Source organism: Leptonychotes weddellii, chromosome 3, assembly GCF_054177405.1.
Source record: "Leptonychotes weddellii isolate Sample4059 chromosome 3, ASM5417740v2, whole genome shotgun sequence".
NCBI lineage: Eukaryota > Metazoa > Chordata > Mammalia > Carnivora > Phocidae > Leptonychotes > Leptonychotes weddellii.
Window position 1 is genome coordinate 111349695 of NC_138371.1, and position 16731 is coordinate 111366425.

The 16731-nt window shown below is 43.6% G+C and overlaps 2 protein-coding genes across 2 annotated transcripts in view; one reads left to right on the forward strand and one right to left on the reverse strand.

Annotated features, from left to right (window-relative positions):
* MEDAG (mesenteric estrogen dependent adipogenesis) overlaps positions 1–11257 on the forward strand; it is a 14814-nt gene extending 3557 nt beyond the window's left edge. The window contains exons 2-5 of the mRNA XM_006727979.3: positions 4515–4624; positions 7435–7547; positions 7974–8259; positions 10051–11257. Of these exons, the coding sequence (XP_006728042.1) occupies positions 4515–4624; positions 7435–7547; positions 7974–8259; positions 10051–10175 (634 nt within the window). The 3' untranslated portion in view covers positions 10176–11257. The remainder of the gene's footprint in view (positions 1–4514; positions 4625–7434; positions 7548–7973; positions 8260–10050) is intronic.
* HSPH1 (heat shock protein family H (Hsp110) member 1) overlaps positions 1–16731 on the reverse strand; it is a 467085-nt gene that overhangs the window by 244032 nt on the left and 206322 nt on the right. The gene's annotated exons all lie outside the window — the stretch shown is intronic.

A 16731-nucleotide genomic window follows, 5' to 3' on the forward strand; every position in this document is an offset into this window, starting at 1 on the left:
AATGAATGAATGAGTAGATGAACATGTGTGTCCTTGATTCGAATCACCAGACAGTAGAGTGATAAATCAGAAAATTTTGCTTAATTTCCCTAGAGTTGGGGCAGAAGGAGGGGAGGAAGTGAGAGAAAAGGAGCTGTCTGACAGCTCAGGCTGAGGCCCCTCCCGCTTGCTCCCAAGGGCAGAGTGCTTTTGCTTAGTGTCACAGCGAAGGATTATGAAAGCCTAAGCAATTTCTGGGCCTTCTACACAAGGACTGTTCCATATGTGTTCCTCTTTTTCTGGGCTCCCCGCTCCATATTTTTTTAGATGAACACACACATGCACACACACACCCCCTCAGATGGAAGCCATAGGTCTGAATTCTTATTGGCCTCTGAGCATTAAAGCACCAGAGCCAAGGGAAATTTAGGGCAGCTTTGCAGATCATGCCAGAAATGATGTGAAAGCTAAAGGAACCTCCAGAAAAAGGTAGGCATCTCAGAGGGAAATGATCTCTCAGCCACTCCAGATTTGCTAGAAGCAAAAATACAGTGTTTTTTTCTTGGTCTCATCTTCCAGGCATTGCCTTCACTAAGCTTTGCGTTAGCCTTCCAAACTGAAAAACGGAGGAAAGAAATTGGAGCAAGGAAGGAGAAACTCTTGCTCATGTATTTTTCAGATGCTCCTGTTGTCCTTTTTCCTGGTCACTCAGATGAACACAGCCCTGGTTGTGTGTCACGAGTCTATAGAACTTCACCCTATGGCCAGTAGAGTTGGCCAGGATTAAAGATACTAACCATGTTTGTTAAGCAGCTACTATGGGCCCCAGTACATATGTGTCTATTACTTGGGCTGCCTTGAATCCTCGCACAGAAGGAGATCCTGTTATATCCCTTCTCCAGATGAGGGCACGGGTTCAGATAGGTGAAGTAACTCACTCAAGGTCACAGTGAGTTGTGGCTCTGCGGCTGAGTTCACACAGCCAGTCAATTAGGGCATGCATTAGATCTTCTTATTTCGAATCACTAAGCATTGCATCACATTGGTCGGCCTTTCAATCTCTGGACTGAAGCCAGGCATAGAAAGTTTCAGCCTAGAAGCATTTTGGGGCCAGGGTAAAAGCAATGAAGACATGAGAATTTAAAGGAGCTATCTTAAACCCTTTGTTTTTTATCCTGAATAACTTCGGCAAATATAATAAACATCCAGCACACAAGAAGCAGTATTTGCATTAGTAATTCAGAAATATGCATGATTAGAGATGAAATAACTAGTCCCTAAAGTAGTCTGGTAAGGCTCCTCTTAAAACCAGCGATTGAATGTCAGATACTTAAATACCTGTAAGACTTTACAACCAGGTCCTCAGTCTTTTTGTATTTTAGTGACTTACATATCCAAATTTTGTAAGAGTGAATTCCAAAGGAATGCTTGCATTTATTAATTTCACTGGAATTTGAAGGTGTTTAACAACTGTTCCATCACTGGTAGGCTGGGAATAATGAATTAAGAAGGTATTTCTTATTTGTGACCTGGTTTAAACAGAGAGTTCATTAAGTAGGGATCTTGTTACAATCTCTTGTCTGTAAATTCTGTTACAGAGCTCTCTTATAAATAGCAGCATTTTCACACATCTGTGGCATCGTGATAACTGACATGCTCTGTGGTGATGTATACAGCCCCGTTAACATCCTAAAAGTGCCTCTAAATCATCAAAGGAAGATTAAATTATGTGGAGCATAGTTTTATTATTCAGGGCATCTTATTAAATTTGGACTCCAGAAAGGAGGACTCATGTATAGGTTATGCATTAAACTCAGTGTGTGGCTATCCAGAAGCCCCCCCCGTCTCCCCTGGCCCGGCCCCCCTTCTCTGATCACATGAGAAACAACAACTCTTGGAGCCCCAAAGCATTCCAAACAAAACCTTCCACAGTATTTTGGGGAAAACTGATTACTTTCCCAACCAGTGGTCATTTCTAAATTGAGATTTTCATCCTTTTCCTACAAGCTGTGGATTCGTCAGAATAAAATCGATGGTCGCTCAGATTGGATGTTGACTGGTCTCAAAGGCAGAGGCAGGTACTGTGCTGTCATTTGCAACATCAGAATAGTAACTGGGATGGCAGATCTTCCAGACGCGCTGTACATCAATGCCGTGTGCATGCCCTAGAGAATGACACTCAGACCATGGATATTGAGAGCAGAGGAGTCACCCTGAGGAAAATATGAAATGTTTAAGTGACTATAAATTAACTCCATGGCAAACAAGGCAGGAGAATATGAAAATCTGCCTTGGATGGGTCACAGGTGGCACCTGATTCTGCCCCAGCATCACGCATCTATCTTGTTGATGTTTACTCCAATCGGACTTGCCCTTTTTTCTTCCATGGCTACAAGGGTTTTCTTCCATTGTTCGTCCTCGGCACCTCTCCCCACACCCCCTGTAACCACAGATCTCGCTGGCTCTCCGAAGCCTCTGCCAGGCCACTCTTGTCTGCCCGTGCCAGGTCCTGGATGGCAGAGGGGCTGGGAGGACATAGGGAACCCCTGTACTGCCACCCTCTATCCCAGCCCCACCTCGCAGGTCCTGAGCCCCTCTGGTGTGATAAAACATGTGCGATGACTATCTGGTGCCCAGTGCATAATCGGTGTCCGATTATGAGTGAATGAATGAATGGGAGCAAATGAACTCCGCAAATGGCAATTCCCTTTCTCCCTTCTCTTTTGCTTCCTTTTTTTAGTGCCTTTTGACTGCTGGTCAACTGGGACAAAAAGGAACAGGAACACTTTCTCCCTGCTGGTATGGAACACAAGGGCCACTCTCCTTCGGGTGCCCCACCTCTCCCCCTTCTCACTGGGCACTGTGCTGCTCAGGTGAGCGGGACGACAGAAGAACCATACAAAAATCCCTGGTCTGCATTATCTTCCTCAGTCCATTCCCTTGTTATTCCCACTAGTCCCCCACCCCTTCTCCCCGACTCCTGCCCTCCTCACCCCACTCCTGAGGGTCAACACCTGTACCCCCTTCCCTCCCCTGGAACACACCCGCCCTGCATTCCCTTCCCCGCCCCAGGACAAGCCCCCTGACCACCCCCAGTGCCCCTGGCATGGGAAGCCGAGAGTACATTAAAAGCCTGGTGAAATACAAGGCAGGAAGCCTTTTAGAGGCTCCATCAGGGGTCAGGTTTTAAAAGCTCTTGAAATCAGGCCTGACAATCACAGGAAAAAGATAATGATACAGATTTCTAAGAAGCCAAGCTGGGAGACAGAGAAGCTGAAGCTGTGTTTTTCTGCCTTGGGGGTAGATATTCTCCCACGTGCTCACAAACCATGCCCGGGTCCGGGTCTCGTGTGACGGCCCCTCTGAGTGGGTTGTGGGAAGTGGGATGGGGTGGGAGGCCGAAAGCACTGCGTGGTCGCAGCTCCCTGCCGCGGAGATCCCTCCAAGGCTGTGATTTTCATGTCAGGCACTGGACAGACAACAAGCCAGAGAGAAACACTTGCGCTGTCTCTGCCCGTGACTAGATGTAAGAAGCAAACACACCTCAGCACAGCAAAAGTAGCCCATGCTGTCAGCCAGGGCAGCCGTTCACTCCATGCAGATGCACACAGCTGTGCCTGTCAATGGGGACCCAGGTCTGTGTTGGCGAGGGATTGTGGCAGGTGCCTCCTCCAGCCTGCTGGATGCCATTCTGCCTGCCTGCGTCCACGTGGTCTCTGAGCTTGGGTGTGGATAGGAAATTAGCCATCTTCTTGAGGGAAGCCGATTTGCACCTCGATCTGTCTTTTTCTCACCAATGCAGGTAGAAAGACTACTTGGAAAATTCATAGACTAGGGGGAGAAAGCTGGCATGCTGGATGACAGAGTCAAAATGCGAAAAAGAACTCCCCAGGCTGGAATAATGAATGAAAACCAAGGAGGCTAAGTTGAATAGGGTCATGGGCAAAAGTCCAGCATTAGTGTGTTTTTTTTTTTTTTTTTTCCATTGCACAAAGCTCAGGGGCAGGGAGATATGAATTAGTTCATATGACTATTGGTTGACTGTGTAATCTACGGAGGGGCTGGGATCTTATCTTGGGATTAGAGAAGGGAGGAGGGGAGGAGAAGAAAAGGAAAATTTCGGACCCACCAGTTTGGCAGGATGACTGGAGAAGACCCAGCTTATCCCCCTCGTTGAGTGTAATTCCTTCTCAATCTGGACAGACACAGAGCTCCTATTGCTCCAAATTAACTCTTATGGCCCCAAAAATAGCTGGTGCTGGCCATCATTTGTGAGGGCTGCCCCTGAGAGCCAAGCATTGGTGCCAGGGCACCCCAAAGACCACAGCCATCTTAAGGTTATGTCCCGATCTCTCATTGGACTAGGGAGGGGATTTCAATGTATGTTATAAAATATGACTCCCTCCATAGGACACATTTTAGGTGACTTCCCTCACGAGATCTGTGGATGTGGCAGGCACCTGTCCAGGACATCCCCCTCCTGACCTAGATAGGAGGGTATATTACATTTACAATTATCTCTGCTTTTTCCATAGATATGTGGAACTGACCAACTACTGCGATTATAAAGACTACAGGGAAACTATACTGAGCAAACCAATGCTGTTCTTTGTTAATGTACAGACCAAAAAAGACACCTCCAAAGGTAGGTATATAAATATTTTTGGTTGGATCCTGCCTCCTGAGGCTGTGGGCTGTGGCACGCCAATGAGGTAGAAATTGTGCATGGGGTAAGCAGGGTGGGTGTCAGCTGTGACAAGGCCGGGAGCGAGGAGGAGCCGGGAGGGAGGAGGAGCTTGGAGTATTAGACCACCTGAAGCACAGCACAAGCCTGCAGAACCTCTCAGTGATCTGAGGGCAGAGCCCTCTGTTTCAGGGTTTTGTCTTAACTTCCTGTCTAGGCAGGAAGTGCTATTGTGTTCCGAGTTGGCCGGGCTTGAAAAAATGGCTGGAATGATGGTGATGATCTGTAATACTGTCTACCACATACCAATTGCTTACATATGTGAGGCGTACTCCTGTGTCATTAATTGACACAACAGCCCTGTAGGGCTTTCATCCAAATGGGAAGAGTTTTGAGCATGAAAGTAGGGACTATTAATAACTATGCTGGGACTGAGGTATAAACGGGCACTGACCCAGGGGAAATAGGATACATAGTCATCCTACCTATGAGGTGCTTATACCCATTTTATAGATAAGGAAACTAAGGTAAAGAAATAATAACAGTTGTAGATGCTTTTATGTTTCACGCTATGGCCTTCAAATTTCAATTTTAGGGGTATCTCTTTATTGCTTCTTCCAAGAAATCAGATTAACTGCTAACAACTCTATTAATTCCAGTTCTGATATGAAAACATTTCCATTTTCCCTTTTTCCTGCCCCATGTTATGTGGGGAAAGTAACAGGCATCATGCTCTGGGATAGAAGCAGAATTTCTTAATTCTCCTTCCAGATAGCATTCTTAAAATGAGTCCAGGGTAATGAGAAATGATCTACAAATTCCAAATAGGCTTTCTCAAACATTCATTCTCATTCAGATTCGTGGAGCCGATTCTCTGTTCATTTCATTCAGAATCATTCAGATTCTCTGCTCACTTAATAATTCAGTCGCAATGCTCTCTCGGCAGGAAGGGCTGGGAGCAGAATACAAGGTAACAAGCCGTGCTTGTTAGAGCATCTGAGCCCCTGATGTTATTTGGCTTGATGATGACCGGAAAGCTGGAGAGTTCTCCAGGAATGTAATTCACAGACATATCAAGTACACCTCCTGCGTCGATCTCTCAGGAGGAAATCTTAAGAAAGAATAAGAGACCTCTCCATTTTAGCATTTTAATGAAAGTGCAGGGAATGGTACAGGAGGTATTTGTGGATTTGCAGGTGGCCTACAAAAGGTACACAGTTGTATGACAGCTATCGTGGAAGGAGGTACAGAAACCCAGTGCTGTGTAATTGTGAGGAAAACCATGAACTAAAGAGCTTCTATGATACAGAAGCTTAAGATGGTCAAGTTTAAATTATGAAAATTTTAAGTAAGGTAACACGTCCAACCTTGCTGCTAAACGGCACTTTTGTGCAGGTTAGAAAAAAGCCACCAGTGACTCAACACAATTTACTAATCCTTTGCTGAAGTTTGTCGTAACAACTATACAAATAGACGATGTCTATGAATGTCAATGGCATCCTCTTGAGTTGTGCAGTGCATAACCTGCCCAATCAGCACAACTGTAGAGTGTGGTAGCCCTTAGTATCTAACGAACCTAAAGATCTTAGTTTTGTTTATGTGAAAGTTAATTCAAGGTATCAAATAGCTTGCTTGCTTTATCTCTTACCTCAAAGAGCATATAAGGTAATTTATATTTAAAGTGCCCCCCCCCCAAAATGGTAATTTGGGAGAAAGGAAACAGGGGTAGAGAAAATAAGATGAATAAGGTTAGTGCAAAAATTAGCTCAATATATATTCCTCAGGGATGTAAGACTCATTACTGGTAGACCACAGGTTTGTCTCTCAAAGCCTATGCAAAATGCTCAGTTCTCAAAATCACATAATGGCTGGTCCATGGCCTTTAAACAGAGAGTGACCATCTATGTTTCGTGTCCGTCTAGAAAAAAAATGCTTGACTAATTAGAGCCACGGAGCTTGATTCTGGGGCCTGGAAAAGTTAAGAAACTCTTGGTTTATAATATTTCAAATTTCCTAATGAGCAAACAACCCTCTCTTTGCTTAGATTATATAGAATCAGACAGAATTGGACATAAGGAATTAAAAGAAACAAAAAAAGAAAAAAAAAACCCAAATCAAACCACCACCACCATCAACAAAACAACTGTCTGCCTGGGCAGAGATGTGGTATTGTTTAAACAATGGGAAGGACTTCTCCTGCTGGGGACAGTGTTGGGGTGCGGCGTGGAGGAGACTCAGTCTCAAATTGTCTTGATCCTTAGAACCCTGGACTAGCCCTTTGGCAGAATGCATGCCAGGTCTTTGGGGAAGGATGGGGAGAGACGGGTGATGCGGGAAGAAGGCATGGGGCAGCTTCCTTCCCTGGACTTGGCTGATGTTCTGCTTTGCAAATGAGGAAATGTTGGTGAGAGGCAAATCACTGTTTAACTATCCAGCAAGGTTGTTTTGACTTTAGCCCCCCATGCTGGACGCATGCCCTGGGACTCAGTTCTCATATGTGATCATTAGGATGACAAAGTGCACTTAGGGGAGCTGATTTTCTAACCGGCTATTACAGTATCCCAGAGCTTCCTTCATATCTACAAAATTCTCAGGAACATTTCTAGAAATCTGGTTAGGCTTTGCAGTGAGGGTCTGAGGGAGCCTTGAGGGACGTTACAGATGAATAAAATCTCCCAATAAGGTCGGAATCACTGCTTTATCAAATGCTAAGAGATATGTTTATGTCACACATGCACACTTCTATTTGAATTCTGCTTCCTAATTTCTAGAAAGAACATACGCATTTCTTGTGAACACAAGGCACCCCAAAATAAGAAGACAGATAGAGCAAGGGATGGACATGGTCATCTCCTCAGTGATTGGAGAAAGCTACCGGCTTCAGGTAAGCTTTGGTCAATATGAATCCAGGGCTGCTAACCACATAGAAAGGGGTCTGTGCATTTCATGCAAGGCCGAGTCCCTAGAGCTTAATTATAACCAGACACATAGATTTTCTATTGTTTCATTATCACTACCAATAAAATGAACTTGGTTTCTAGCAACTGATCTAGAAACAATAAATGTCAATTTGACCACACAGTTCAAGGGCTTTGGATGGCTAGGATGCAAATGCAAAGGTCTATTTTAAAAAACAAAAGCCAACTGTTTAAAAATATCTGTCAGAAGGAAAAAGAAATAAGGGGTGTGGCATCTTGGATATTCGGACTATTGTTAATTCAATGCTATAATTCCATAGTAATATATAATTCTGTAATATAACATTATAGTTATATCCATGACATTAATTAAATGCTTCTCTCTCTTTCAGTTTGACTTTCAAGAGGCAGTAAAAAATTTTTTCCCTCCAGGAAATGAGGTGGTTAACAGAGAAAATTTGAGCTTTGTGTATGAATTCAAAGCTGATGCATTATTTGATTTCTTCTATTGGTTTGGGCTCAGCAATTCCACTGTAAAGGTGAAAGGAAAAGTTCTGAATTTGTCAAGTACAAGTCCAGAAAAGAAGGAGACAATTAAATTATTTCTGGAAAAAATGAGTGAACCTTTAATCCGAAGGAGCAGTTTCTCTGACCGAAAATTCAGTGTAACTTCCAGAGGTATGTTAAAAATTCCCAAAGTACCTGAGGAAGGTAGTTAAATAAAAGGGTAGAATAATATCACGGGAGTGGAAAGTCAGTTAACTGAAAAAGAAAGGCCTCTTGATAAAGGGGAAATATAATATCACATAATTCAGAAAGAAGCAAGAAATGTTTACTACTAAGAAGAAACACAGTGACTTTTCTTTTTAGTCTCCTTAAAGTTTTCTGACACAGCAGTTATAATGTGCAGCAAACCCAGAATATAATTTTAAAATATATTATTCATTTAAATACATATTACTACTCATTTAAATATTAATAATAATTGAAATATTAGGAAAGAATGATGCTTTCCTGATGGGCACATCCAAGGCAACAGAATGTTAACAGTGTCAGCTGGGGGAGGACTGTACATGGTCAAGATATCTATCTTTAAAAATATGTGAAAGGGTTCTCCAGAGTTTATAAGACCACAAAAGAACAAATCTGGAGAACGCTTTACCTAACAGATTTTAATCTAGATTTGAATATCCAGTGCCTCCTCCCCAGGAGTTGGTGAGACTTTTCAGTCTGCTTGCGGCTAAGGCAGATGACATCCATCAGGTCTTGTCTGGATTTGCCTTCTGCTGAGCCATTCTCCTGTCCCATGCTAGTCTGGGCTGGAAAGAAACTTCCTTGAACCAGGACTCTTGCTGCCAATTGCAAGAAGAAAAGACACAAACAAAGACAAACAGAATCACACCAATCTCTATGAACCTGCAGTTTAAAAAATGTTCAGATGTAAAAAACAGAGTCTTGATTAATTCTATTTAATGAAAGTTGCTTTCTTCCAATGTTTATAGCAAAAGTGCTTACTCCTAAGTATTTCTTATCCTGGAAGGAGTCCCCACTCCTGCGCATGCGTGTGCTCTCCCTCACCCTCCTGCTCTTCCTTCCTCTTTCCCCTCTTCTCCCTGCCCCCTCTTTCTCTGTCTCTCTCCCTCTTCCTCCTCCCTTGCTCCTCTGCCACCACCCTTTCTGTCTTTCCCTCTCTGTGTCCTCCTTTCCAGCTCCCTCCCTCCGCCTCTCCCTCCCTGTCTCTTTGGCCTTCTCTGTCTGGGTGTTCCTTACAAAGATGCTTTGTGCTTTGCCCCACTGCAGGCACGTGGGCCCCTGCTGCAGCCCCGGGTGCCTGGTCCCTCCTGTGACTCCCCTCCAACCCCACCCACTGGCCTTGGCAGCCTGTAGGGGTGGGGGTTTCTGTCGCACATCCGTCCCCCTTTCCCTCTGTGTGTGGCTCCCTGGGATGTCCACTGCCATCCAGGGGACACCGAGGGGCATGGGAAGTTGGGCAGCGCTTCCTTGCAAGTTTGCTAGGAGCCAGGCCTGGGGCCACTTGCACTCCAGAGCAGTGGGGAGGGATTCTTCCAGGCCTCCTGAGCCTTCATTATGCACCACAGGTGGCCCAGCCAGGACGCATCCTCTGCCCTGGCGTCCATTGGCTCTGCCCTGGTGAATCGGCCCAGCTCTGTCCACCTCGCCGAAACGGACTTCTGTCCTAGGCCCCTGGGCCCCAGCTCTGGGCCTTTTGTCACAAGTGGGAAAACTGCGCATCTACTCCGTCTCGTGGAAAAGCACATGGTCCATGTCCTGCTGGTAGACAAACAGCCAGAAAAAACTCTTCAGCTTTCTTTTTTCTGAGGAAGTCAGGAGTTTCCACTAATTATCGAAATGGTTACGTTGTATGTTGTAGGAGTTTTAAGCCACTGTTGTTTGTTTTGTTCTTGTTTTTCCAGTGATGATAATAATGTGCCTTGTTACTTTCCTCAGGTTCATTAGATGAAGTTTTCAACTGCAATCTGTCACCCAGATCATCTCTGACTGAGGTTCTTTTGGCAGAATTGCCGTTTCCCAGCGTTCTGGAATCTGAAGAGACACCCGACCAATTTCTCTGATTGGATTGAACATGTTGTGGTCACTGCTACCTGCCAGGCAGGCCTGTTGGAGGACAGAAGGCTGAGGGGAGGCGAGAGGCAGAGGGAGGCGGGCACTTCCACCTGCTTGTCAACCCCTCTGCTCCCACAGAGGGCTCCTATCTTCCATTTCCTGGGCCACGCCCTGGCAGGCCCATTGCAGCTGACTTCAGACAGGGAGGGCTTTGGCCGGATGGCCTCTCCTTGTAACACTTCTCCAGAGAGGCCGAGGGAGCAGCAGAGTCCTGCCAGGCTGAACACTTTGCTTAGTATCCTGGCGTCCTGGGAGCTCCCCTGGCAGCCTTTGAGCATTCACTCTCCATACTGCATAAGTCAGTGGCCCTCTGCTTGGGACCTCCTTGTCTGAACCCAAACCCAGCAAGCAGGTGATTAGCAGTGCTGTTTTCTTGCAAACATGGCTTACAAAAAGCCTAGGACATTTTTCACTGGAAGACAGGTAGGTTTCTCATCCTTAGGAGGAACATTCTAGTAAGGGGTGCCGGAGGATTGGCCAGGTTGAGAGGACAGTGACCTTGCCACCCACTGCCTGAAATTTGAGCTGCCTTGCTGATCTCTCTCATCAAAGTGGCCTGCGTGGAAAGTGGCCAGGTGATGTGGTACCAAACAGTGACAGGGGAAAGATAATGTACAGGGCAGGATCCTCTATTTGGAAACACATTAAGTCAGTTGGGTACTTTAAATAAGCTTTAAGCCATCCTAACACTGAAAGCAAAATAGAAAAGCTATAACATGACCATAATACACTGTTACATCAATACATTTTTCATCTCATAGCTACAATGGAATTCTTCAAAAAGAAAAAAAATTCTATTTACATATAAAAACCTGCATGAATGAGTCACTACATATGCTTATAATGAGGAAGATTTATGGGTCCTGAGTATAATTTTTCTATCCTTTTTAAACAACTTCCTGTATTATACATTTTGATAGCACTACTGATTGTCCCTTCATTTATATTGATATGTTGGGTACTCTATTTGTGCAATTAAAACTTTTCTTAGCATTCAACATGGAATCAATTAAATTTGTGACCAAGCGTGTATGTGTGATCTTGTCATTGTGCTTTGCAGGTGGTATATTTGCCTTATAACTTACTAAATGACAATTAGAATTGTGGTTTTCTCAGCTACTTTCTCAAGAAGGGCTTTTTGAAGAACGCGTCTCCAAAGCATTTGGAGAAAAGAAAAAGAATCTGATACTGATCTTTCACAAAAGGAAAAAAGTTCCTTAAAAATAACAGAAGAGGCTACACATTTATTATTCAACTCAGTGCAAAATGAAGAGTGTTCACAATAAAATAAGTTTTATACCAGTGCAAACAAACCTTAGATGGATATCAAATATTAAATACTTCCCAAAAGAAATAGGGACTCTGTTCACAAAAGTTGACAAAGAAGAATTTTTTAAAAGTAGCTGAACTGAGAAAAACCATCAGTAATCACTCCAAGAATGGACTAAAGATCTGGAAGTTTTCTTTTATAATTAAAACCTTTTTTTTTTCATTGAACTAAAAGCAATTTTCATTGAATACATTCACTCATTCAGTATTCACTCAGCAAAGTTTTATGAAGTGCTTCTAAGGGAATATACCCTGTGCCAATATATTTATTAGCATGCGTCACACAGAAGTGCTATTGGGTGATCTTTAAAATTGGTGAAAAGCATATTGGGACAGATCTTTCTGGGTTAAGTGGGCTTCAATCTGGGTATAAATGCAGCCTAATTCAGATATTTTAACAGTTCAAGATCAATAAATTATAGGACAACAATGATCTAAGCAATTCATCCGTTCATTCAATTCATCCATTCATTCAAGTCATCCATTCATTCAAGTCATTCATTCAACGCGTATGATTGCGTGCCTACTCTGTGCAGTGCACTCAGGTGGGTGCTGGTATGTAAAGTGTCTAAAGCACGGCCCTTGCTTTCAAGGAGTGTCCAGTCTTAGAAGACAGATGTGCAAGCTGAGAAGAAAAATAAAATGAGTGCTACGAGAGACGTTCAAAAAAGAGAACATCTAAAACACTTAGCGATCCAGTTTTGGAGGTAAAATTAATGACGTAAAACTATAAAACTTAGTTTTAAAACAAATATGTGAGGACTGATTTATCCAAGTGATTGATTTATTGAAGCTCTCAGTACAAGAGTCACCTTGGAGGCTATTAATTTATTCCAACAAGAACGCAAATCCAGACATTATCTACAGAGTGAGGGAGGTTTTTTTCTCATTACCTCATGGTTAGAGTTTGATTTTTGGCTGAAGGATAACATTGCCCAACTTGATTGCCTACCTTAATTATCAGCTCGAATGTGAATGTCTTTTTACTGTTTCAAATCCCCAATCTATCTTCAAAGAGCCAAGTTATGCCCCTATTTAAGAAATTCAAAAGAACATGCATCTAGTTCTGAAAGGAGTTTCTAAAGAATTTCAAAAATGCTTTAAGCAATGGCAGTGTCATTAGAATAAATTATTACTTTGAAGAAGAGAACATTCATTTGGATGGGTAAATGCTGGTATAACAGATTTAAAAGGAATGTTCACACTTGATGTTCAACACTTGAATACACTTGAAAGAACCAACAGTGTAAAGCATTAGTAATTACCCAATGGCTGGCCTGGCCCACTTAACCTCTCGAGTTCAGAGAAGAGGAACACACAAGAACCCGGGAGGGCAGAGCTGGCCCGGGAGGGAGGTGACATTTATACTGGATTGACAAGGTTTTGATAGAATCAACAGTCTGAACTTGCTGCTATGGCTTTATTTGGATTAAATGTGAGTAAGTTTGGCGAGTGGCACATTAGAAGCAGGGCTTAGAATCTGCCCCATTAGATTGGACTGTCCTAACAAAATAGAGAACATTGTAGAACTTTCTTTTCTGGATCTTTCAGTAAAAGGATGGCAATCATTCTTGGCTACTTAACAACAACCCCTCCGAGTGGTAGATAATGAATTAGGTGACTTCAGAAAGATCTGGACCTGTGATGGCTAATTTTATGTGTCAATTTGCCTGGGCCATGGTGTCCAAACATTATTCTCGATATTTCTAGGAGAGTATTTTTGGATGAGACTAATATTTAAATTGGCGGACTTTAAGTAAAGCAGAATTGCCCCCTACAATATCAGTGCACCTCTCCCATCAGTTGAAGGCCTAAATAGAACAAAAGCCTGACCTCCCCTGAGCAAGAGAAGATTCTGCACAGGTGACCTTCAAACTTGAACTGCAACATCCGCTCTGCCCTGGGCCCCCCAACTGCCGGCCTCCTTTGCAGACTTTGGGCTTGTCAGGCTGCACAACTGTGTGAGCCAATTCATTAGAATGAAATAAGTCTCTCTCTCTCCACACACACACACACACACACACACACACACACACACACTCACTCTCTCTCTCTCTATTGTTTTGTTTCTCTAGAAAACCCTGAATAATACAGACTCCATCACAGAAATTGAGAACATGTTTTACGAATTAATCAATCAGCTAAAACAAAGGAGAAAAAGCAATAGGCTTTTTTTTTTTTAACATGAAGACACTTGAATAAAAGCATTGCATATTACTTAGTAATAGAAAGACTTTTGCCCAGATGTACTAAGCTGGAGAAACTTCACTCAGTATATCCATATCCAGAGTACTTGGGCAACACTGGAGATCGTTTGTGACCTCTCCCAGGCTTTTGGAAGCAGTCCCCTGCCAAATCTTTTACACATCCTTTGTTGGCTTGCTCTTTGAATCCTCCCATCAACTAATTTCCCATTCTCCTTCTCATTCAGGAGACACCCTTGCCTGTCATATTTCCTGGAGCAGAACTTCTCCAATTTGAATGTGCCTAGGAATCTCTTGGAGGTCTTGCTAAGCTGCAGACTCTAATTCAGTAGGTCTGTGTTCTAGCAAGCTCCTGGGTGATGCAGAGGCTGCTCATCCTAGGACCAGGCTCTGGAACTGTCCATCTCAAACTTATTGAATCATCTGGGGATCTTGTTAGAAAAACAGAATCTCAGGCCCCACCTGACTTATTGAGTCAGAATCCGTGTTCTCTAGATGCCCAGGTGTTGGTGGATACGCTCGGTTTGAGGAGGAGCACATTCGTCTTCTCCAGGTCTGGGCCCCATCTGCTCTTTCCACACAGCAGGCAAGCTCCATCTCTCTCCCTGCTTCTTACCCACAGCCTAAGAACTTGGTTCTTCCTCTCCAGTTTGGGTACTAACTCTCTACCTGACCCACTCCCTCTCCTCCAGCTGGAGTCTTCCTTCTCCTTCATAGCCAAAAGCTGGGTATTCTACCCTTGCTGTCCCCTCCTGCTACCACCCACCTGTTGCTACTCCTTCACGTCATGTTCCTTCTGTGTGTGTGTATGTGTGTACGTACGCGGGAAGAAATTTATTATAACAATTTAAATTGGAAAAAACCATTTAACATTTAGCCCCTTCAATACAGCTACTCTCAAACTGTTGATCAATTTGAAACTCTGTAAAAGGCATATTAGTAAGCTGCATGTCTTAATTTCTAAATGGTTAACTCTTTCTGGTAGGTGACATGGATGATGTTGCTTCTCTTTCCCCTGGAAAAAGAGGCCAGGACTTACGCAAGGTTCTGACCTGATCGCTTTGCTCTGTTGCTGTAACCCACTCCAGTGAATAATTCTCCTGCTCAGGGGAAGCCCAGTTTCTCAGCACGACGCCCCGCAGGGCCTTTGGCTCAGTGTTCCCCAGCTCCCCCTTCACTCTTTCCAGTGTGGCAATCCCATGCTGCGCTATCCCCTGCCTCTTGGGCCTTTGCTCCGCCTGGTGGCAGCTCTCTGTCGCCCCTTGATTGCCTCCTAGGCATCCTTGAGAACTCAGCTCGGGCATTTCCTGTTCTAGGACCAGCTCCCCAAGCTCCCATAATATCCAGGGCATTGCCCTTAATGTCATCATGCAGCTCATTTTCAGCACATAGGCAGTGTTTGTTGAGGGAAAGTAGAAAGGAAAAAAAAAATCATCTTAATCATTGAAAGGGGTTGCCTCAAGCAACCCAAATTCAGAGGCAGGAATAGTGCTATACCGGTCGTGATAAAATGGACTTGTACCAAAAATCCATTTTGAGGCAGGAATGAAAGACTATAAAAAGAATGGAGCTCAGAATAGCAATAAGACAAAAGAGCAATACCTTAGGTTTATGCGGCTTTATAATTTATAAATTATTGTTAGAATTATTCATCTTTACAGCCTGGCAAGACAGGCACTGGTATAGTCATTTTACAGATAACCTGGGGCTCAGAGAAGTATCTGCTTGATCCCAAGGGCCCCAGGTAGAAAGTACAAAGAGATTTCCCAGCTCCCGATTTGGTGCGTAGGCCACAATTTCACATCTTGCCTAAGAGGAGACAAATGTAAGATATTAATAAGAATTCACTTTCGGGGGCGCCTGGGTGGCTCATTCATTAAGCGTCTGCCTTCAGCTCGGGTCATGATCCCGGGGTCCTGGGATCGAGCCCAGCATCGGGCTCCCTGCTCCGCGGGAAGCCTGCTTCTCCCTCTCCCACTCCCCCTGCTTGTGTTCCCTCTCTCGCTGTGTCTCTCTCTGTCAAATAAATAAATAAAATCTTAAAAAAAAAAAAAAAAGAATTCACTTTTGAAATTCTATAGACTCCCTGCTCTGTTTTTAAAAAAATATTTTTCTTAAATTATGCTATGCTAATTAGCTCTGTCATTTTCAGACAGTAATCTGTTATCGGGTGTTATTTTCCTCATTTAGATGCCACTACTAAATCCTAATTTAGACTCATTCCTTTTAATAACATCGACAGAATGCTATACCTTCTATGTGCTCCACCACCATTCATAGCTATAAAATCTGAGAGTCTAGAATGTGTTATATGTGTTCCATTATATGGATAGGACCCCTCTCAGAAAATTCTACTTTAGTTCTTAATTTTTAAGCAATACCTTGCATATGCACTTGGCATGCTTACTTTGATGCCTATTCTGTGTCCTTTGATAAACTCCTTTTTTTAAACGTCAACTTCACCTAAGGTCCTACTTTTTCAAATAACCCCTTTGCAGAGAAGGAATGGTTGTAAATTGCTTTCTAAATGCGATGCCAGCAGTCTCTAATGAGTATTTCCTCTCTTTTCTTTGCACCCAGGTGGCTAATAGCTGTGTCCTAGCCTGGAAGCATTCAATTTTACTAAGCGCCTACTATGTGTCAAACTACCAAGCTAGTTGCCAAGAATATGAAGATAAAAGACCCTCCACACTCTTGGAAAACTGTAACACACACACGGGGGCGGGGAGAGACACAGTTGAGTCTGTGGGGGTAGAACAATTACATTGACAATCACAAAACTCAATGGTTCATGCCAGAAACCTCCCCTGGTGAAGAGAAAGGTGTCACACACATCCCTGCCCACTCTTGTTTCCTTAGTAATGCAAAGATCTATGACAACTTTGCCTACAGTCACTGAAAGTTGAAAGTTACCAAGAGATGAAAATTTGCAATTGCAAATCTGACAATAGGACTTTCTCTTCAACAACTC